General features: G+C 48.9%; 2 protein-coding genes and 1 non-coding gene across 6 annotated transcripts; 2 read left to right on the top strand and 1 right to left on the bottom strand.

Moving 5' to 3' along the window:
• Positions 1-9,114: 9,114 nt before the first annotated feature.
• Positions 9,115-11,682, top strand: Rpl10 (ribosomal protein L10). Its single transcript, XM_026381054.2, has 6 exons — positions 9,115-9,224; positions 10,083-10,141; positions 10,251-10,358; positions 10,496-10,634; positions 11,226-11,388; positions 11,465-11,682. Exons 1-6 carry the CDS (start codon positions 9,202-9,204, stop codon positions 11,615-11,617), a joined length of 645 nt encoding a protein of 214 aa, XP_026236839.1. The 5' UTR covers positions 9,115-9,201; the 3' UTR covers positions 11,618-11,682.
• On the top strand, positions 11,043-11,177 carry LOC113176599 (small nucleolar RNA SNORA70). The gene has a single exon (XR_003300082.1). It is a non-coding gene; the product is annotated as a small nucleolar RNA SNORA70 (small nucleolar RNA).
• Positions 11,683-12,850: 1,168 nt separating the features above from the next.
• On the bottom strand, positions 12,851-20,113 carry Dnase1l1 (deoxyribonuclease 1 like 1). Of its 4 annotated transcripts, none has more exons than XM_026381083.2 (8): positions 19,700-20,111; positions 17,344-17,618; positions 16,505-16,593; positions 16,336-16,422; positions 14,320-14,420; positions 14,086-14,198; positions 13,750-14,006; positions 12,851-13,642 (listed from the first exon to the last, which is right to left on the bottom strand). In XM_026381083.2, the coding sequence occupies exons 2-8, from the start codon at positions 17,476-17,478 to the stop codon at positions 13,276-13,278; spliced, it is 1,149 nt and encodes a 382-aa protein (XP_026236868.1). In that variant the 5' UTR covers positions 17,479-17,618; positions 19,700-20,111; the 3' UTR covers positions 12,851-13,275. The 4 variants fall into 4 exon arrangements, with proteins under 4 accessions (XP_026236868.1, XP_026236869.1, XP_026236870.1 ...); XM_026381085.2 differs by having other exon boundaries at positions 13,379-13,642; positions 13,758-14,006; positions 19,700-20,107; XM_026381084.2 differs by lacking the exon at positions 16,336-16,422 and having other exon boundaries at positions 19,700-20,113.
• Positions 20,114-21,760: the final 1,647 nt, after the last annotated feature.

Below are 21,760 nucleotides of genomic sequence, written 5' to 3'. Positions count from 1 at the left end.
GGAAGATGAGGCTCCAACCAGGCCCCCTGAGACCATCCCAGGCAGAGGAATCAAGGCTTCTCCCCGTTTCTCCCCGCAGAGCCTCAAAGGATGGGAAAGCTGGCTCCATTCTCTCAGAGGCTAGAGGGATGGACAGGACAGCAAGTACACAGATGACTCCAGAGTGTGGGTGTGCACAGAGCCGACTCCAGAGTGTGCGTGCGCACAGAGCCGACTCCAGAGTGTGCGTGCGCACAGAGCCGACTCCAGAGTGTGCGTGCACACAGAGCCGAGCGTGTCCTCCTGAGGAGCCTCAGGACCCTTAGCCTTACATCTTGGCTGAGGGGCTGTCCCCATATGCCAAGAACACATCTGCAGGCTGGGGTTACAGCTTAGTGGTAGAGCGCCTGCCTAGCACATGTGAGGCACTGGGTTTGATCCTCAGCACCACATAAAAATACATTTAAAAACTTATTAAAAAGAAAAAAAAAAAAAAAAGAACACATCCACACAAGAAATGCCCACCTTGAGGTCCAGATGTGCAAGGCAGCTGGGGAAAGCGCCAGGAGCTGTTTGCCAGGGCCCAGGTGCTGCCCAGCGGTGACAGCCCACAGCAAAAGCATTCACCACCAGGAAAGCTCACTGACAGATTCAGAGCCACCACCAGGAGCACCATGGAGAAGTCTCCACCGAGTGCAGGCCAGGAAGGATGAGGCACCAACGGCCTCCTTCAGGCCAGAGGGAAGTTTCTTCCCTGTGTCTCACCTCATCCCTCAGCGTCCCCACCTCCCAGGCTGCCAACTGCCCCAACTGAGATGCCAGTGCCCAGGACCTGGGCAACGTGAGGCAGTCGCCTAGGAAAGGGACTTTTGTGCCTGCGCCATGACGAGGCACACACCTCTCCACTCCTGGGCACCTGCCCTTCATGGTTCCTTCTGGGGGTGGAGATAGAGGAGAGGCCCAGCCTGCTGCAGAAAAGTCACCCATACCTCATGCAGAGCTTCGCCAGCCCCTGGGTGGGACATTGCAGGTGGCGGGGAGTGTCCAGCCCCCCAGGCTTAGAGGGGATTCCTGGGATGCTGAACAAGCTGCTGTGACAAGAAAGGACCTCCTGAGCCTGTCATCAGGACAAACTGCAGGGACAGGATTTACCCACCTCGGCCGGCACAAGCTCCATGAGCATGGTCCAGAGAGCACACACAGAAGGTCTGAGGGTCACACGAGGCTCTCCAGGGCACATCCTCCTTCCTTGTTGGGGTTGTCTGTGTTTTAATTTGTGAAGACTCAAAGATGGGAAAGCCACTCAGTCTGGGTCCTGAGGGTGGGCTTACACCTGGGACACATTCCAGAGTTGGACCTGCTTAGGACCTGGAGTGGCACATGCAAGTCCCTGAGCCAAGGTGCCCGCCAGCAGCCACCTTGTGCTTTACAGTGCCAGGTGGGAACCACCTCTTTCCTTGCATACATTCTCCTATCCTGCACTGTTCCTGGTTTGACCTATGAGACCAATTAAAAAACGACAGCAGGGGTGAAGGGCATCAGGGGATGAGGTCCTAAGAAGACTGTGGCTTGGACTTGGGGTGCTCCCTCCTGCCCTCTCCCTCCCCCTCTCTCTGATCCCTGGCTCTGGGAAAGCTCTGGCCTGAGCAGCCCTAGGGAGAGGCCCTGCAGGGAGGCATTAAAGGCCCCCTGCTAACCCCAGCTGACACCACCTCCATGCCACCAACACCAACACCACCAAGACCCACACCCAAGAGACCTGAGCCAGAGCCAGAACCCCAGGGGGCCCCCTGACCTGGGTCATAAAAGCCAGATGCACAGGGTTTTAACTGGGGGAGCTTGCCCAGTTAGCCCAAGGCAAAGAAACCCCAGAAACCATTAGGGAAAGCCTGGGAATTGCAATGATACGAAGACTAAAATTTTCTACTTGACCCCCAACAACTTCTCAAACCAGTGTGTGAAAGACTTTGACAGAGTGGCGAAAGCGAGCTTCAAGATGTGATCGAGGGCTCCTGTGTTACCAGGTAGAGAGACCTGGAGCCAACCAACAAGCAAAAAGGCAGATGACCAAGTAGCAATAGGGACAGAGGAGAGGAACGGAAACGCAAAGGGCTTCCACACCGGGCAAGCGACTCTATTGAATAGAGACCGTGGGCTTCCAAGACTGCTGTTCGCTCAGCGCTCAGTGCTCAGCTAGGTGACTAAACTACAGGCAGCCCCTGGACCGGCAGGAAGACCAACCAGGGCAGTGTGGTGGAGCCCAGCAGTCTTCGGGGTGGGTGTCCGTGCCCCACGCCGCGGGAAGGCCTGTGCAGCAACACCCAGAAGCTGGGAGGCTCCGCCTGCCAGGGAAGGAAGGCGGCAACCAGCCTTTCCAGGCTCCTTAGTGGGAACCAGTTCGGCAGGTGTTCCCAGGCACGCTGCAGCGTGGGAAGCACGGAGAGGGCCGGAGGGAGGGCCGGAGGGAGGGCCGGTTCCCGTTTGCAGGGCTTTCTCTGCGGGGCTCACCTTGACCTACCTCCCCAGGAAGTGAGAGGGCCCCAGCCGGTGCCCAACCACTGGTCGTCCTGGCGCACAACAGGAATCCCCCGTGGCAGACCACCCTGTCGAGTGACACTGGGAGACTGTCACCTTCCTGCGTCCCCATCTCCAGAAGCGTGGACAGACGCCTCTGACAGGCGCCACGTCCTCCCGCGACCAGGCTGCCCGCTCGGCCCTACTGTGCACAGCACCTTGTGTGCAGGAGGAGGGGGCGTCCGTGCTTGGCAGCGAACCCGCCCAGAGACACACTCAGGAGCGTTCGGCGAACGCAGCGGGCTGGGATGCAGAGGGGCCGCCACACGTCGGGGCCCCGGGGCCGTGAAGCTCACCACAGGCGGCGCCAGAGAGCTCGGGCCCGAGTGGGGCGTGGCCCGAGGTGGGGCGGCCGCGCTACACCGCCAGCCCCGTGTGGTCGCCAGTTCTCCTTCCCCGTCTCCCAGTCTCCCTGGGAGCGCTACGAATCCGTCCCGGACCTTCTAGAAGGCCGTGCTGACCCTCAGAACGGGGACCTGTGAGCGAAGGGGACGGGCGGGCTCATCGCGGCCCATGGACTCCAGGGCCCCGGATCCCGCGAGCGGGGAGGCTTCCCCTCGGCTCCTTCCGCAGGGACGGTCTAGGCGCCCGGGTCGTAGGGGAAGGGGGGCCTGAGAGCCGCAGGCGCGGGAATATCACCGCGCCACGCCCCTGGCCCCCGCCGCCTCACGCCACTTCGGCTGCCCCACCCACCGGAAGGTCCCTCCCGGCCTCCTGCCCTACCATTCCGGCTAGCTTCACCAATAAGGAAGCTCAGTTCGAAAGGGCGTCCCGCCCCCCTTCTTGTGACGGACGCTTCTTCTGCTCAATGGAGTCCACCCCGTCGCGTTCGCGCTCCCACAGGCGGGGCTATAGTGCATTGGGGCTGTTTTGTGCTTGGGCCTGGAGCTGAGTGCGGCTGCGCTGCTCTCCCTTGCGCACCTAACGCTGCAGGGCCGCCTTTGGGTTGCGCGCTGGGACTTTCGAATTCTTGATTCACCGGAAGTTGCCTAGCACACCCAGGAGGCGGGTGACTCTTCCCCGCTGTTCCCCGAGCCTGGGCATCTTGCCCGCCAGTGATGCAGCCTCAGAAGCCTGAGGAAGCCGCGCCGGGTATCGCTCCTGTGCGGGCGTGGGGCGCTGGGCCAGTCCAGTCATCCATTGCCCAAGTTCCTCTCACCACTACCCCGGCCAAGACACAGCCCCCCGCCGCTGACCTTTAAAAGACTGGGCCTCCCTCTTCCCGTGGAAACCAGTAATCTTGTTCCCCATATATACAATTTCGTCCCTGGAAGAGTGTTGCGTCAACCTAACCACATGTGCAGCCTGCAACAGCTTCTGGGTGGGCTGGTGTTCGCGCAGCCTGATTCTCTGCAGAACCTTGCCAATTATTGCGTGCGCCAGGAATTCTCCCTCTTACTGCTATGTCATAGTCCACGCTGCGGTTCAAAGGGCATCCGTGCCCTTATTTCAAAGGATGTCACCCCTCATCCTTCAAGACCAGCAGCTGGTGGTTTAAATCCCTAGCAGCACTACCAGAGGATTCTCTTATCCCCAAAGCTCACTCGCTATAGTCCACCTGTGTAAGGTTTGCCATTCTGCCGGTGTAAGGTACTATCCTATTGTGTTGGATTTTGCATTTTCCTGCTCCACGCTGAGCATGCTCCCTCATCCTAAACTCATCCCCCACCTGGGCTTCTGAGTCAGGGAACCAACTGCCCGTGCCCTGAGGGTGCCTGTCACATGCTGTGGCTGGGGTACTTATCTTGGCATGAAAAACCAGCCTCTACCTCAGAGCAAAGCCTGTCCAAGGAAGGGACGTAACCTTTGTCCTTGGAAAGACCCACAGAGCACTCCTAGGCACATTTCCACCCTGCTAAGTTGTGTATCTACAAATAACAGGAGAGATCTGCTGCCCCAGGTGTCCCTGACTCAGTCAGGCTAGGTGGGGACCCATGGCAACCCCCTAGCAGCCACCAATCAGCATGAGACAGGGAAATACCTGGGATGCCAGATGACCCTCCCAGTAGTTTATGGTGGTCGATAATGTGTTGGGAAACTGTGTAGTTCAGCACCACGAACACCCCTCTTGGCTTAACCCAATCAGTTCAAACGAATCCCTCCTCTTGTAGTAATCAATCACCCCTACCCAACTTGTTCCCGCCAGTGAATGTGCTAATCATGTTTTAGAGTTGTTTGATTTTCCCGCGGTGTGTGATGATTTGCTAAGAGATGCTATGATGTATGTGAAGTCCCTGCCTTCCCCAAAGAGTATATAAAACTGCTGCAAACCCTGGGCTCAGGGCCTCTCAGCGTCACCAGTTGCTGTGTGCGTGCGGAGGTCCCAGCTACCTCGCAATAAACACCTCTTTGCTGCTTACATCCATCTTGGTCTCTGGTGGTCTTTTGGGGGTCCCGAATTTGAGCATAACAGGCACTGTCTTCCCTCATTCTGTCTCTTCTGAACAGCTCTGCTGTGTGAGGCCCATGAGAAGTCTCAGGTTTTTATGTGAACACACTTAATGAAACTAGTACTTGATGATTTCCGAGTGGTCTGTCTGTCCAGGATGTCCCCCATGCTGTAACACTATTCGATATTTCCTTCCGTTGTTTTCAGACCTGTGACTGATTCTGTGTTCCACTCTTTCACCATTTGGACTTCACCTCTGCCTTTCTGTGGGGCAAAAGAAGCTTTTGAGAAGACTCTCAGGGTTTTGCAAACACATCGTGGGGCATCCTGGTCTTTCTCCCCTGGCCTCGGGAGTGCCCTGGGCTCCAGGTGTGCAAGTTGCAGAGCAGCCTGAATCCTGAGTCATCTCCTGGAGCAGGGGCTTAGAGGAAAGCCATGGGTGGCTTCTGCCTGTGGCCAGAACAATGAAATGGCAGGGTCCGTGGTTTCCAGCAGCTGGCTTTAAGGACAATGGCTAACACAGGATCTGACTTCCTATCTTGTATAGGTCAGCCAGACAACTCTGTCCCACTCTGGCAAAACTGCAAGTGGCCTTCCCCCATGGATCATAGGTGCCAGACTCAAAGCAAATGCCCGGCCACTTGTGGATGAGCCTCTCACCTCAGCACAGTTGCAGGGAATTATTGCTCTGCATCTTCTGACGCCCCGTGGAACCTGCCTGCTCCTTTAGTATGACCTCCCAGATGCTTTTGGTCATTCTTGGGGGTTTTCTTCTCCGTGTGACCTTTCCCGTCGCCTTATGTACAGCCAGGAGAGACCCACATCCCTGGCTTCTCACAGTGAGGTGAGAAGGTGCTGGCCCTGGGCACTGCCTTGTTCCAGAAGACCCTGGGTGTCATCTGGGCTGGAGGAATGGACTTTTCCTGCTGGCCAAGACCAGGCAGCGTCGGTGGCAGCAAGCAGTTCCCTAGTGCCCTTCCTGGGGGCATGAAGCACTGTTACTTAGTCTCTTACTTCTGGGAGGCTCTTTCTCTTGCTGAGGTAGCATGACCCTCATGGTGGTCATGATGGCTATGAGGTCGATGGTGTGGGATGATTCCTCTAAGTGTACTAGACTATGCGTAGTAAAGAAAGGATGAGGAGCTGGGGTTGGGGCTCAGTGGTGGAGCGCTTGCCTAGCATGTGTGAAGCACTGGGTTCGATCCTCAGCACCACATATGAATAAATAAAATAAAGGTCCAAATAAAATAACACCAACTTAAAAAAAGAAAGAAAGAAAGAAAGAAAGAAAGGATGAGATTGGGTTCCTCTTTTTTTTTTTTTTTTTATATTGGAGATTGAACCCAGGGGCACTTTACCACTGAACTACATCCCCAGCCCTTTTTTTAAAATTTTCCTTATTTTGAGGCCAGGTCTCAGTAAAATGTTGAGGCTGTCCTTGAACTTGTGAGCCTCTTACCTCACCCTCCCCTGTTGCTGGGATTACAGGCATGTGCCAGTACCCCCAGCTTGGGTTCCTTAACTGTCAGCTCTAGTCACAGTAAGAGGACCAGGGGCCTCTCTGAACAGCCCTCAAAATCCTATTCCTAGGGGCTGGGATTGTGGCTCAGTGGTAGAGCTCTCGCCTAGCATGCGTGAGTCACTGGGTTGGATCATCAGCACTGCATAAAAATAAAAAAAAAATAAAGGTATTGTGTCCACCTACAAATATATATATGTGTGTGTGTGTGTGTGTGTGTGTGTGTGTGTGTGTGTATTTTTTAATCATTTTTTTCCTTTTTCTTGTAGGACTGACATCTCCAACAATCAAACCCAAAGGTTAAGTGTTTGGTGTTCAGAAGGCAACATTTTGAATTTCCAACCTCGCCACCTTTCTCCTGTGAAAATGTAGGCAGTGGGCTGGGGTTGTAGCTCAGTAGTAGAGTGCTTGCCTTGCATGTGTGAGGCACTGGGTTCCATCCTCAGCACCATGTAAAATAAATAAAATAAAGATATTTTGTCCATCTATAACAAAAAATATTATTTATAAAAGAGAATGTAGGCAGTGGTTGGTACAAGTCCCTGTGAGTCTCCCTTGCCAATGGAAGTGGCTTGATTTCCTGAGTTGAGGGACTGGCATCCTTTTTCTGCATAAGGTCTGAGATAACTTTTCCTGGGCAGAAGCCTTGCAAGGGCATACTTTTGAGACCTTCTAAAACTATTCCAAGTTGCCATCAGATAAACAACTAGAAAGATTGCTGGTTCAAAGCCAGCCTCAGCAGTTTAGCGATGTGCTAAGCAACTCTGTGAGACCATATCTCTAAATAAAATGCAAGAAAGGGCTGGGGATGTGGCTCAGTGGTCAAGTGCCCCTGGGTTCAATCCTCAGTAGGAAAAAAAAAAAAGAAAAGAAAGAAAGAAAAGAAAACAAACCAAAGGTAGACTCATTGCTGGCCTGGGGATCATGGATCTTGGCTTTTGGTGACCTAGTATGAGGTTGAGTGAGTTGAGGAGAAAATCCAAAACCACTGGAATAACAAAAATTTGAATATGTTTATCACATCTGATATGTAACCCCCACCCCTCAAAGTTTCTTTTCTTTTTTAGTTGTAGATTGTCACAATACCTTTATTTTATTTATTTGGTTTTATGTGGTGCTCAGGATCAAACCCAGTGCATCATACAAGCTAGGCGAGCGAGCACTCTACCACTGAGCTACATGCACAGCCTCCTCACAGTTTCATTACAAGGTCCAGAAGGTGCTGTTGTCTTCCATGGGTTGAGAAAGGCATTTATGGAAGAGTGCCGGTATTTTTCAAAATATCCATGGTGGTCTCCTCTATAGTCCTTATGTGAGTGCTCATGGAAGCACTGAGATGGACTCCCTGATTCTCTTGGAGATGATGGAATCTTTACCTAGAAGAAACAATGTGGCAGTTCTAACCTGTCCAAGACACAGTGGCCACCTCTACTGTAAAGAGAGACAGAGAAGACAACAAAATGCCTTGGCCCACAGAGTGTTTGGGAATGGCTGATTGATCACAATCTCTTTAGGGAAAAAAGGAAGGGTAGTCTACTACAGCATTGTTTCATGTATATAACCAGAAATGTTCTAAGTCAGGAGTCAAACACCTGATTTGCAGTGTTCTTGTAGAGGCACAGTCTCTCATCTAGTTTGAATTCCTGAATTAGGGGATCCAGAGCTCTATGAAGGAAGGGACTAGGTTCCATGGGAAGGACCATGCACCACTGTTAACCCCACAAATCTTTCCAAGCCTTCTGTAGGGTCCTGTAGCCACTTAGTAAAATGTCATGTCATCCAGGATAACAGATGTGTTCAAGCCAGGAGGTTGAGTCTCACCGAAGGCAGAGCCAGAGAAATTGGCCCTGAGTGGGGCATGGCCCAAGGTGCTCCTCTGCCCTCCTTTCAGGATCCAAATCTCCCTGGGGAGCCCAAAGTATCCTCTGGCAGGTTAGAGTGGGCGGGGCGGGCCTAATGGTGCTTATAGGATCTTTAGGGCTATGGTTTTCCGTGGACATTTCTCCCATGCCTCTTTTCCGCAGGAAAGCATTGACCTCCAAGTATACGGGAACCTGGGACGTGATTTCACAACAAGGCCTGTGGGAGACTACGCGGTTAGGGAAGGTGGTTTCAGGGGGTGGGTCTCCTGCTCCACCCTCCCTGTTGACAAAAGAAAGTAGGTTGAGGTTCCAATGTTGTGTTTCCTTGATGGGCCACCGAGCCTGGAGTGAGACCTGCAAGGAAAGTATACCTGTGTGGTTTCCGCCAGTCTTAATCAGGAATACTTCTTTCAATTCTTGTTATATATGTTTATTATAGATACAGTAAAGCTTATGTGAAGAGTAGACACCCAAAATGGCCAGCCGGAAGCCGGTTTCTCGCGCGCCGATGTGTCCAAACCCCATTCGTCAGCAGGCCGCCCGCGATTCCGGTGCCCAGTCACCTATCAGGTCTGCGCATGTGCTGAGCTATTCATGCACGCAGGCGCAGAGTGCCGCTGTATCTATGGTCCCAACGTCTGATAGAGCGTCCACCCGCCCTCTTTGGGACTCTGTGGTTTTTGAGCGTGAAGACCGGCCGCCTATATAAGGCATGCGCAGGCGTGGGAGCGCCTCTTTTCCTTCGGCGCGGTGAGTACGTTGGACTGTGTGTTCATTTGGTGTCCTTGCCTTTTCTCTGCTGAGGTTTGAGGCCTGTCCTTACATTCTGTTCTCACTTTGCTTATTTTCTTACAGTCACCGACGATCCTGGTGTCGCCATGGGCCGCCGCCCCGCCCGGTGGTAAGTTCCAAATCCCTGCAGTTTCGCTGTTGGAAAATTGCCTTTGGCCCCCTCAGACAACTGCTGGGTGGAGCCTCCTGTACGGGTTTCCTTCACCATGTTTCCCTAGTGCTTTTCCTACTGGTTTTTATTCATTTATACCGTTTATTCTTTTTCAAAAGTTTATCCTTACTCTGGCGCTGCCCCGGTTTTGTTGGGCGGCGGATTGACTCAGGAGTGTCAATGCAGTGCCAGTGTTGAGCTTGTAACAACATCCACCCTCTTCTAACCGTCTCTCCTGCAGTCTCGCCACACTTTATTGTCTCAGTCGCCTCTTGCGTCCTTTGTGCCCATAAGTAAGTCTAGTCTTACTTATGGGCTTTCGACCATGTGGTCTTATCGGACACCAAACGCAGATAAGAAATAGCTGGCCTAGCCGCCTCATGTACCCTGCAGGGGGCGCCGGGTGCCTCTCACGTGGCTTGGAGGCGGATTTCATGTCACGTTCCCGGAAGTCTTGTCTTGGGTACCTCAACCGTTCTAACGTTGTGAATTTGTAGTGTTTAGAACAGTCGAGCAAAGATTATTATTTTTTTAACGGTCTTAAAAGTAGAACCCAAGGCCTCATACATTCCAGGCAGTCGATCTGCCACTGAGCTAAATTCATGACCCTCAAAGATGATTCTTTTGAAGTCTGGAATTATTTATACTGGCTTTAAAAGGAGTTTAAAATTAGGTGTAATCAAGACATTGTGGCTTTGGTTAACTTGCTATATTGTTGATGCTAGCTTCAAACTTGGGATATTGAGCGAGCATTTAAATAGCTTGTTGGGTTCACTTTTGACCCCACAACACGAAATTTTTTTCCCCCTTCTGCAGTTACCGGTACTGTAAAAACAAGCCGTACCCAAAGTCTCGTTTCTGCCGGGGTGTCCCTGGTAAGTACTAAGACACTCACAAACTGCTTTGGTCATGCTAATTCAGCAGTCCCTAGCACTCTACCCTCCCTCCCCCAACACTTATCAAAGTTTTTTTTTCCACCCCCAGATGCCAAAATCCGCATATTTGACCTTGGGCGTAAAAAGGCAAAAGTGGATGAGTTCCCGCTCTGTGGCCACATGGTATCTGATGAATATGAGCAGTTATCCTCTGAAGGTGAGGCAAGATTCTTTGTTTATTATCCCTAGTTCTTTCTGTGTTCTCTGTCTGACCCAGAATTGTACTGCACTGGCTATAGTAAGTGCTTTTGCAACATATTGTTTTAACTCTGTTGCCTTCCTTTGTTCTCATAGCCTTGGAGGCTGCTCGTATTTGTGCCAACAAGTACATGGTAAAAAGTTGTGGCAAAGATGGCTTTCATATCCGAGTGCGGCTCCACCCTTTCCATGTTATCCGTATCAACAAGATGTTGTCCTGTGCTGGGGCTGACAGGTGAGTTGGCTTTGAACCTTTTCCTTTAACTTGGGCCTCTTCTGGGCTTGGTTTTTCATGTCAGGGAATAAAGGTGATTTCACATGTTGAATCACCTGTGGTGAGGAAAAAAAAAACAGGAGAAAGGCTTGGCAATCAAATTGGGGGTACCACCTCATGGGGTGTCTCACTGTTTTTTTGTTTTTGTTTTAATTAATTACACATGATAGTACAATGATCTTGACATATCATACATTTGAATCAGATGGGGTAAATTCTCATTTTTCTGAGTGTACAGGTTGCAGAATCGCATTGGTCATGCAGTCATACATATATATATATATATATATATATATATATATACAGCAATAATGTCTATTCTGCGGTTCCTTCCTTTCCCCCTCTCACTGGTTCTTTTTGAGTCATCTTCTGCAGCTAATTAAGCCGACTGGGTTCCTTTACTTGTGGTGGCCCAGTGTGCAATGGCTGCGAACAGCAATCTCCTTGGTAGTGTATGCAGCCTGTTGCTTATATGGGTTGCCCTAAGGGACCTTGGAGACAACACTTTGAGTAGATGTTCATATTTCTGATCTCATGATGTCCCCTATCTAGGCTCCAAACAGGTATGCGGGGTGCCTTTGGGAAACCCCAGGGAACAGTGGCCAGAGTTCACATTGGCCAAGTCATCATGTCCATCCGCACCAAGCTGCAGAACAAGGAACATGTGATTGAGGCCCTACGCAGGGCCAAGTTCAAGTTCCCTGGCCGCCAGAAGGTAAAATAGTGGTGCAGCTCCCTTCCTCCTACCTCTTTCCTTGCCCCAGTCCTCCTGACTCACTTTCCATCTCTAGATCCACATCTCAAAGAAGTGGGGCTTTACCAAATTTAATGCTGATGAATTTGAAGACATGGTGGCTGAGAAGCGGCTTATTCCTGATGGCTGTGGGGTCAAATATATCCCCAATCGTGGTCCCTTGGACAAGTGGCGGGCCCTGCATTCATGAGGGCTTCCACTGTGCTGTCCCCTTCTTAATCACACACAACACCAATAAATCCTGTATTGTATCCATTTATGTGTTTATTTCTTAAATCTAAGGGCCATGAAACCATTACCATATTAGCAGTATAGAACTGTACTGATAAGCTTTATAAATTGCCTGTTTGGGATCTCACCCTAGGGAGTATGTGGAAAAGCATTAAAACTGGGGTGGGTGGTAATGGAAGGGTAGCAGCTAGGTCCCTTTTTGTAAGCCTAGTGGCTACCACTTGAGCCACATCCCCAACCCATTTAAAAGTATTTTTTCAAGAGACAGGGTCTCTTGTTTGGTACCTAGCTAAGTTGCTAAGACTGACTTTGAACTGTGATGTTCCAAAGCAGGATCATTTGAAGCCAGTCAGGCCCAATCTCAAAGTGGGCATATTATCCTACCCATCTCATTTAACTAGACCAGGTGTTTGAGTCTTTGGAGTGCGATCCCATTCCTAATGGCAGTTTCCTATCAGTCTCCTGGCTCACTGTCCTAGGCTGCTTTCCCATATCCCCTGCCCACCATACAAGCCAGTCTACACCCATGGGCCTTGGCCAAAACAATGACCTTGGACAGAACACCTGGTATCCCTTGGCCTGGGCAACCTGGTGCCTTGGCCAGGACTCTCAAAGGAACTTTAGTGTTCTGAGGAATACCTTAAGTGAGCTACTCCAGATGGGTCAGAACCCTATCATAATGGGTCTACAGGTCCCATTTTGGAAGCGTCTTACCTTCCAGCAGCTACCTTTTAGGTACCTAGCTCTCCCAGGCTCCAGGCTGTGACCCCTTTGAGGCCTTTCTACTTTTGTAATCTTAGAATGTTCCAAAACTTTTCCAATAAATTCCCTTTTAATTTTGACCCCAGGGAGATTGCTCTAAACCATGATTGTAGTTTACATAAACATATTACCCTGTAACTGTCCCAATGGATGGGGAAGGATGAGTTCCATGATACTAACATCCTGGACAGAGTCTCTGTTCTGTGTATCCTTTTCTGTAGCCCATTTTTCTGGGCCTGTGTTCATACAGATAGCTTTCCAGTAATATGATAGTTGTGGTTCAGATAATGTATGCTCCTGTGGCCTTGGTAAACCAGTGCCTCTCCCTATGTATAAACCCAAGTGTCAGTGTGGACTGAGAGCACCTATGGGTGGTGAAAGCAGGACTGCACAGAGTTACAGAGAGGCCTGACCACAGACATTGGGGCTGTTTAGTTTTAAACATTTATTTTTTTTAGTTACAAGTGAACATATACCTTTTATTTTTCTATGTGGTGCTGAGGATCAAACCTTGTGCCTCATGCATGTTAGGCAAGCACTCTTTCCTCTGAGTCACAACCCCAGCCTGACCCTGGGGCTTTTGCAAGTTAGTCACACACAGGGTTGCAATGAGCTTATTTGTTTCCCAATTACTATTTTTTCCGTGGTGGTGGTGTATCACCTTATCTCCATATATTTTTTTTAATATCCATTTGTATATCTACTGGGTTCTCAATGGTTTCCTGTTGACATCTGCTACCCACATGTAATACCTATCCAATCTGGCTTTTTTGTCATACAGTAGAATTTTTTGATCTGTTGTGAGTCCCCTTTCTGAGCTCTGTGAGGTCTGGCAGAGAGAAGATGTAGAGATGCTCACCTGAGCTCATCTCTCCAGCCCTGACACCTGCTTTTGTTTTCACTCCTGACACTACCTGAAGGGGAGCACCATGGGTCCAGCCTCAGGTCCTGGATGCCCCTTCTAATACCAAGAAAAAAAGCCAAACCAAGCAAAAGGGTCACTTCAGCCCCAGGGCAGAACAGACTGGATGGATGAGACCAAGAATCAAGTCCTAAAGGCAACATGGACATCACACCCGTGGGCCACCAGGTCCAGCTGAGAGGGCAGGAGTGACAAAAGTAGTGACAGCAGGAGCAGAGTGGGCAGGCTGAGGGGCTGGATACTTCGAGCAGTCTGATTGAGCTCCACCTCCACAGGGTAGTGGTCACTGATGCTGAGGGCCTGGGGAGGGGCAGTGAGAAGAAGTGTCAGTACCTGGAGTTAAGGGGTTTCACTCTGACCCCTGGACCCACCCCTCTTCCTGCCCTTTTTCCTTACACCAGCCCCACCTCACTACCTCTTCCTCAGTGAGCTGGAAGCTCTTGGGGAAGTTGAAGGCAGCTGCAGCCTGCAGCAGGCTCTGGCAGCCCTCCCCATGCAGCACAATGCGGTCGTAGGTGCAGTGGGTGCTGGCCCTCACTGTGGTGTCCTCCCCATCAGGAATCACCCAGTGGAAGCCTGCTTCAGTCCGCAGTAGAAGCTGGCTTAGGCGTTTTTTGGGCAGTGAAGTGCAATCAGCATTGAAGTCCCCAAGTAGGATCACCTCCTGAAGGTGAGAGGAGTGGCTGGGCCCGACTGATGGGCCATCCATCCCCTTCCCTCCCATTTGAGCTACCCAACCCTACCTTGCTTTGCCAGCGCTGTGAGACATCCAGAAACACATTGTATAGGGCATTCAGCTCCTTTTCTACATCCTTAGGAGTGGTGTGCAGTGGGACCAGCACCAGGCTGGGAAGGACTGTAAAACCCAGGAAGCCAGGGCTGCCGTCCACCCCCAGCCCTTCTCCCCTAGTTTCCTCCACATTACAAAGCCCCCAGTTGGACTGTCCAGACTCTCCCCACCATTCTTTCCCTCCTACTTTTGCTAGGCAAAGTGAACTGGGCCACAAAGGGCTCCCGGGCAAATAGGTCATCCTCATCTTCATACTGGTAGGAATTCAGGACCTGTGTCTTGTCGGACCTGGGAAAACCAAAGAAGAGGAAGCAGTTGCCATAAGTTACTGATTTTGGTTTGCATGTGCCAACAGCATGGCTCTCAGGAAAAGATACCCCCACTTTCCTGGCTATTCTTGGTTTGTGTAGGCACAGCCTTTTTTTCAAGAACATTCCATTTTGTTTGGTGCTGAGGCTCAAATCCAGAGCCTTGCAGCTCCTAGGCATGTACCCTACACTGAGGTACCCTGGCCCATTAGAACTGTTTTATTTATATTTGAGATGGGGTCTTACTGTGTTGTCTAGGCTGGGCTTGAGCTCCTGGGCTCAAGTGATCTTCCCACGTCAGCCTCCCAAGCAGCCAAGACTATAGACATTTGTTACCATGCCCAGATAGACTTCTTTTTATTAAGATCTATTTTGTAAAAAGATGTAACTCAGGCTGGGGCTGTAGCTCAGTGGTAGAGCACCCGCCTCACATGTGTGAGGCACTGGGTTTAATCCTCAGCACCACATAAAAATAAATAAAGATACTGTGTCCAACTACAATTAAAAAAATATTTTATATATATATATATATATATATATATATATATATATATATATATATATATATATTAAAAGAAAAGATATAACTCACACACCATAAAATTCATCTATTTTAAGTGTACAATTCCATGGTTCTTAGTACATTGATTAGGTTGTGCAACTACCACTACAATCAATTTCAGAACATTCTCATATCCTCCAAAAGAAAACTTATCCTGTACCCAGTAACTGTTACTCTTCATTCCCCCTCCCACCATCCCTAGCAGCCATTAACTTATTCTATCTTGTAGATTTGCTTATTCTGCACATTTCATGAAAGTGGAATCAAGTAATATGTGACCCTTTGCATCTGGCTGCTTTCCTCTAACAATAATTTCAAGGTTTATTCACACTGTAGCATCTATCAGTAATTCATTATTTTTATTGCCGAATAATATTCCACTGTATTGGTATGCCACATTTTGTCTACCATTCACCAGTTCATGAACATTTTTTTGTACCAGGGATTGAACCCTGGTACAGGGGTGCTTAACCACTGAGCCACACCCCTAGCCCTTTTTAATATTTTATTTACAGACAGGGAGTTGCTGAGATTGCAGGCATTCACCACCTTGCTCAGCCACTTTGAGCTATTATGAGTGATAAACATTCATGTGGGGACATGTTTTCATTTCTCAGGTAGGTAGACACTAAGAAGCTATAGAATTATTTTGGAGCAAATCCCAGATACCATGTAATTTCACCTATATAGAAAAACAGATTTCCTTCTCTGGCAGTCCACCTTGCCTACTCTTTTTGGTACTGGGGATTAAGGGGCAGTTTACCACTAAGCCACATCCCCAGCCCTTTTGATTTTTTATTTTGAGACAGGGTCTTGATAAGTTGCTGAGGCTGGCCTCAAACTTAGAATCCTCCAACTTCAACTTCCTGAGTCACTGGAATTACAGGCGTGTACCACAGTGCTTGACTTGCCTACTCTCTTGATCCTAACACCGAGAGCATGCCCCACCCTACTCCCTGCCCCAATCCTGTCCTCTCAGGAATTCAGGGCTGTTTCTAGAAATCAAGATCCACCCAAGACCTACAATCAGCACCCACTGATCCTCTTCCCAGAAGCCACAACCACTGCTTGCCACTCCGAGAGGAGCAACCAGACATGCCTTGAGTCCCAGGAGCTTCCACAGGGGAGAAAAAGAGGGAAGCTCCATTTGTGCATGGAGAGGGAGTCCTCCTGTTATATGGACATGCTGGCTGGGGTGGAAGAAGCAAAGATCCCAGAGTAAAACCATTAAGAAAAAGAAGTGAGAAGGCAAGGGAGGGTCTTGTGGCCCTTAGAGAGCCATCTCACAACAGGGTTAAAGGCCAGCCCTGTGTTTATCAACCCTTGTTCTTACCGGTAGATGTACACATACTTCTCCTTGTATGTGCTGCGCCCCAATCTGGAGCTGTACAGGGAGCTATAGTGTCTGGAGCCATCAAATCTGCTGGGAAATGGGGAACCTAGGGTCAGAGTCCCTGAGGTTCTATGTGAGCCCTGGATTAGACCCACCAAGCCCTCCTCACCGCTTGAGTTCTTGAAGCAGGAGGGAGATGGTCTTATTAGAAGAATCCACCACCTCCTGTAGCACCATGATGTCACAGCGAGCCACAATCTGCAAGATACCAAGAACGCCAGCCCTACTCAAAACCAGCCACCCCAGAAGGGGGTGTACCTGGGGAACTATGGCTAAGAGTGTCATGGCTCACTAGCTGCAGCCCACAGAGAGCAATGGGACTAGAAAGGACCTGGGAAAATACTGGCATCCACACTCATACCTTATCCATTTTACAGAGCAGGAGACTGAGGCTAATGATAGGTAAGGAACATTCTCTGCATCTGGGCATTCACATCTCTAGATGTCGCCTGTTCTCTGGCATTCATTCATTCATGCATTCATTCTGGGGATTAAACCCAGGGGCACTGTACCACTGAGCTTCATCCCCAGCCCGCCTGCTTGTTTGCTTGCTTCCTTCCTTCCCAGGATTGAACCCAGGGGTACTTAACCACTGAGCCACATTCCAGCCCTTTTTTTAATTTTATTTTTTAAATTTTGAGATAGGATATCACTAAGTTGCTTAGGGTCTTGCTAAATTGCTGAGGCTGGCTTTGAACTTGTGATCTTCCTACCTCAGCTTCCTGAACCACCCAGCTTTATTTTTTATTTTAAGACAAGATCTCCCTAGATGCTGAGGGTCTAAGTTGGTGAGGCTGTCCTTGAACTTGTGATCCTTCTGCCTCAGTCTCCCCAGTTGCTGGAATTATAGGTATAGGCCACCATGCCTGGCACTTCTTCTCTGGAACATGTCTCTGGTCAGTCAGGGCTGGGGGTTTGGGGTCATGGTCCTTATGGGGCCTTACTTACCCGGACTAAGGTGTCCTTCACTTGCTCCGTGACCACCTTGGCCAGTGTCAGCCGCTGGGTGTTGAAGGCACAGATGCGAAAGGCCTCAGCACCACCAGCCAGGAGGATGAGCAGGAATGCAGCTAGACTGTGCATAACTGCATGCAGCAAAGGCGTTTCTCCAGAGGAATCTAAACTGCTCAGTGTGCTCCCAGTTGGACTTGCTCAAGCGGCAGTCACCCTGCAGGTTTTCTACATCTCTCCCTGGGGATACCTGCCAATGTCTTCACATATGCCTTGACCATATAAGATACATGTAGCAGAAAATTTACTATCTTACCTTTTAAGTATACAGTCCAGTAGCATTGAGCACATTCACACAGTTGTGCAACTGTTACCACTGTCCATCCCCAGAACTTTCTTCATCATCCCAATCTGAAACTGTATGCCCATTAAGTCCTGTTTGAGCCCAGGAATTTTGGGCTAGCCTGGGAAACAGTAAAACCCTGTTTCTTAAGAAATGAAAACAAAAATCCCCCAAAGCACAACTTCCACCTTTATCCATAACCGCTGGTACCCACCATTCTACTATCTGTCTCTAATGCATTTGACTACTGAAGTGGAAAAACAGGATTTGTTCTTTTGTGATTATTATTTCATTGAGCATAATGTCCTCATGGTTCATTCATGTTGTATAGAATGTGTCAAAATTTCCTTCCTTTTTAAGGCTGAATAATATTCCATTTTTAGTATAGGTACATTTTATTTATCTATTACCCATCAAAAGACACTGTTTGGCCAATATGAATAATGCTGCTGTACAAATAGCTTCATTTTGTGTTTTCAGTGATTTCCTGGTATGTACCCAGAAGTGGAATTGCTAGATCACATGGTAGTGCTATATTTAATTTTTTTGAGGAACCACATTCTGTTAGCTGCTGTACCATTTTACATTCCCACTAGCAGTTCACAAGAATTTGACTTCATTATTTTAAACTGCTGCATAGCAGTTTAAACCTTCCAGGTTTCCTGACCAGGGGAGATGCTGCTATTCCCCAACTCAGGAATGTCCAGCTTTTCTCCTCCATTAGCAACTGAGAATGCTTTCATGCATCTCTTTCTTCCCACTTGTGAGATGCTGCCCTTTTGTTGTATGTATGGTACTAGGGATTAAACTCAAGGGCCCTCTATCACTGAACTACAACTCTAGCCCTTTTATTTTTTATTTTGAAGCAGATTCTCACTAAATGGCCCAGGCTGGCCTGGAACTTGCCATCATCTTTGAGTAGTTGGGATTACAGGAGTGCACCTATTGTGAGATGTTATCTTTTTTTAAAACATTTTTTAAAAATATTTTTTAGTTGTAGTTGGACACAATACCTTTATTTTATTTATTATGTGGTGCTGAGGGACGAACCCAGGGCCCCACACATGCTAGGTGAACACTCTACCACTGAGCCACAACCTCAACCCCTTTATATATATAGTTGTTTTGTTGTTGATGGACCATTTTATTTATTTATTTTATGTGGTGCTGAGAATGGAACCTAGTGCCTCACAGGTGCTAGGCAAGTGCTCTACCACTGAGCCACAATCCCAGCCCATGAGATGTTATATTTAAGATAAAATCCCAGCAGTGAAATTGTGGGTTCAAGAGGATAAGCATTTAAAATTTTCAGAGACATGGCCACATCATCTCTAGTGCAATGTATGATGGGGCCTCTTCCTGCAACCCTGCCACCACTGGCAAGCCTTTCTTGTTCATTTTGCCTCCTGAAGTCCTTCTTTTTCTGAGCATCTCTCCATTTATCTTTGTCTCAGGCTTATCTCAACCTTGCCCTGTCTTTTGGGCTCAGTTTGTCACTCTACTCCGTCCATGTTGCTCCCCTTACCAGTCATTGTGATCCCTGCTTCTGTCTGTCTACTTTTTTCAGTCACACCCTCACTCTCCCCTCTAGTTCATTTTCTGCCTCTCTTAGGTTCTACCTGTCTGTCTTCCTTGTTCTCTCTTCTCTGTTCTGCTCCTCTCTGTGTCTGTGCCACAGTATCTCCCTCCTGACTGGCCTTGATGCCTGTTTCTCTCTGACCACCTGCTCTGTCACTCATGGCCTCCTCCCTTGGTTACTATTTTTGGATATATGTGGGCATCTGGGCAGCCCTGGGCTAGCACTGTCATGATTGGAGGCTCTGGAGCCAGGATCTCCCATCGTGGATATGGGCAGAAGGATCAGAAAGAGCGAGTGTTCCTGGCCTCAGCTAAAAGCCCAGCCCAGGCTTCCAACACTAGCCTTGGTTCCAGCCCTAAGGTTATCTTCCTCTCTCAACCCCTCCCTAGGCAAGAAACAACTTTCATCCTCTTTCCCTCCTCCCACAGTACCTGCTCACGCCTGCTTGTCTCCACGCCTGCCTCAGACTTAAACGGATCACGACACCTCACGAGATCGAGATCGAAGCGCCTGCCTGGGTAGGGACCAGAGCGGGGAGAAAAAGAGGAAACTCTTCCTGACCCACCCAGCAGGGCCACCCAACTCCTCCTGATAGATGAGTAAGCCCGCTCCAGCTCCGCCCCACAGCCGGCTCCGAGGGCGGGCACTGGCCTGGGAACTGCCAACTGCCGTCCCACGATCCCTCATAGGCCCCACCCTCCCTTACCCGGCTGTGGGACTTGAGAGCCTGTGAATCACCAGAGTGTGGCTTCCACAAGTGAGCAGCCGTAGCCGCTCGAGGAGCAGTTAAGGGCCAGGGGCGGCAGCGCGCGCCTGTAATCCCAGAGACTCAGGAGGATCACATGTTCGAGGCCAGTTTGAGCAATTTGGCGGAGATCATGTCTCAAAATGAAAAGAGCTGCGGATGTAGCTCAGTGGTAGAGTACCGTGGACTCAATCCTCTGTAAGGCAAAAATTCCAGCTGCTCACGGCCTCCTCTCTTGATTACTATTCTGGGATATATGTGGGTATTTGGGCAGCCCTGGGCTAGCACTGGAATGTTTGGAGGCTCTGGAGGCAGGACCTTCCACCATGGCTATGGGCAAGAAGGACCAGAAAAATAAATAAATTGAATTTAAATAAATAAATTAATTGATTAATAAAAACACTCTTTTAACAGGGATGGGGTTTTCTTTTGGTGTGACAAATGAGTTTTGAAGCTAGAGGTAGTGATGTATAGTGTTGTGAATGTACTAAAGGGTATAAAATATCACACCATACATATATGAAACATGATATTTTATCATATATTTTACCATATATTATATAGTACATGTGTATCACATATTATATTCTATATATAGATGTATACATATATAGTACAATGGCATACTACTGTAATTATATAAAACTGTTTGCAACCGGGCGCGGTGGCACACGCTTGTAATATCAGTGACTCAGGAGGATGAGGCAGGAGGATAGCGAGCTCAAAGCCAGCCTCAGCAACTTAGAGAGGCTCTGAACAACAGAGACCCTGTCTCTAATTATTTTTTTTAATATTTATTTATTTATTAGTTATCAGCGGACACAACATCTTTGTTGGTATGTGGTGCTGGAGAATTGAACCCGGGCCGCACGCATGCCAGGCGAGCGCGCTACCGCTTGAGCCACATCCCCAGCCCTCTAATCATTTATATATACAAAAATATAGGTTTTTTTGTTTTTTATATACAGATATAGATATAGTATTTTATTCAGGGACAGGGTCTCATTGAGTTGTTTAGCGCCTCACTTTTGCTGAGACTGGCTTTAAACTCACGATCTTCCTGTCTCAGCCTCCTGAGCTGCTAGGATTACAGGCGTGAGCCACGGCGCCCGGCTCTAATAAAATATTTTAAAAAGGGCTGGGGAGGTTGTTCAGTGGTTAAGCACCCCTGGGTTCAATCCCCAGTAGTAAAACAAAAACAAACAAACAAAAAACTGTATGTTTGTAATTGTCTAAAATCACATAATGCAATGTACAATATAAAATGTAGACATTATATGTTATATATAAGGCATTGTATGTTAATATAAGATCATCTGAAATTCAACCAAATGGCTAATTTTGTTATGTGAATTTTATTTTTCTTTGGTACTAGGGATCGAACCCAGGGACGCTTACCCACTAAGTCACATCCCCAGCCCTTTTTATTTTTAATTTTGAGACACAGTCTCACTAAGTCGCTTAGGTCCTCACTAAATTGGTTCTCCAACTTGCGATCCTCCAGTCTCGCTGAAATTACAGGCTTGTGCCACTGTTGTGTGAATTTTACCTCCAAAAAAAAAAAAAAAAAAGGAAAAACAATGAAGTTAAAGGGCTCCGCCAGCGGAAACCTTGAGTGGCTTCAGTTAGTATGGATACGCAGCCCAAGTCTTCTACGGAGACCGGAATTAAGCGGAAAGGAAATGCAGGAACTAAAGGTATCAAATCAGGACCCCCGCAAGACGGGGCTGGGCTGACGTGGATCCGC

Source organism: Urocitellus parryii, chromosome X (assembly GCF_045843805.1).
Source record: "Urocitellus parryii isolate mUroPar1 chromosome X, mUroPar1.hap1, whole genome shotgun sequence".
In the NCBI taxonomy this organism is placed as follows: domain Eukaryota; kingdom Metazoa; phylum Chordata; class Mammalia; order Rodentia; family Sciuridae; genus Urocitellus; species Urocitellus parryii.
This window is presented reverse-complemented; position numbering and strand designations above follow the sequence as displayed.

Excerpts from the sequence above, each read along its gene's own strand:
- Rpl10 (XM_026381054.2), top strand. The coding sequence starts at position 9,202 with ATGGGCCGCCGCCCCGCCCGGTG. Across the intron at positions 10,142-10,250 it reads TTTCTGCCGGGGTGTCCCTG|ATGCCAAAATCCGCATATTT; the intron begins GTAAGTACTAAG and ends TTCCACCCCCAG. Across the intron at positions 11,389-11,464 it reads AGTTCCCTGGCCGCCAGAAG|ATCCACATCTCAAAGAAGTG; the intron begins GTAAAATAGTGG and ends TTCCATCTCTAG.
- Dnase1l1 (XM_026381083.2), bottom strand. The coding sequence starts at position 17,478 with ATGCACAGTCTAGCTGCATTCCTGCTCATCCTCCTGGCTGGTGGTGCT. Across the intron at positions 14,007-14,085 it reads CACAGCGCTGGCAAAGCAAG|GAGGTGATCCTACTTGGGGA; the intron begins GTAGGGTTGGGT and ends TCTCACCTTCAG. Across the intron at positions 13,643-13,749 it reads ACTGAGGAAGAGGTAGTGAG|GCCCTCAGCATCAGTGACCA; the intron begins GTGGGGCTGGTG and ends GCCCCTCCCCAG.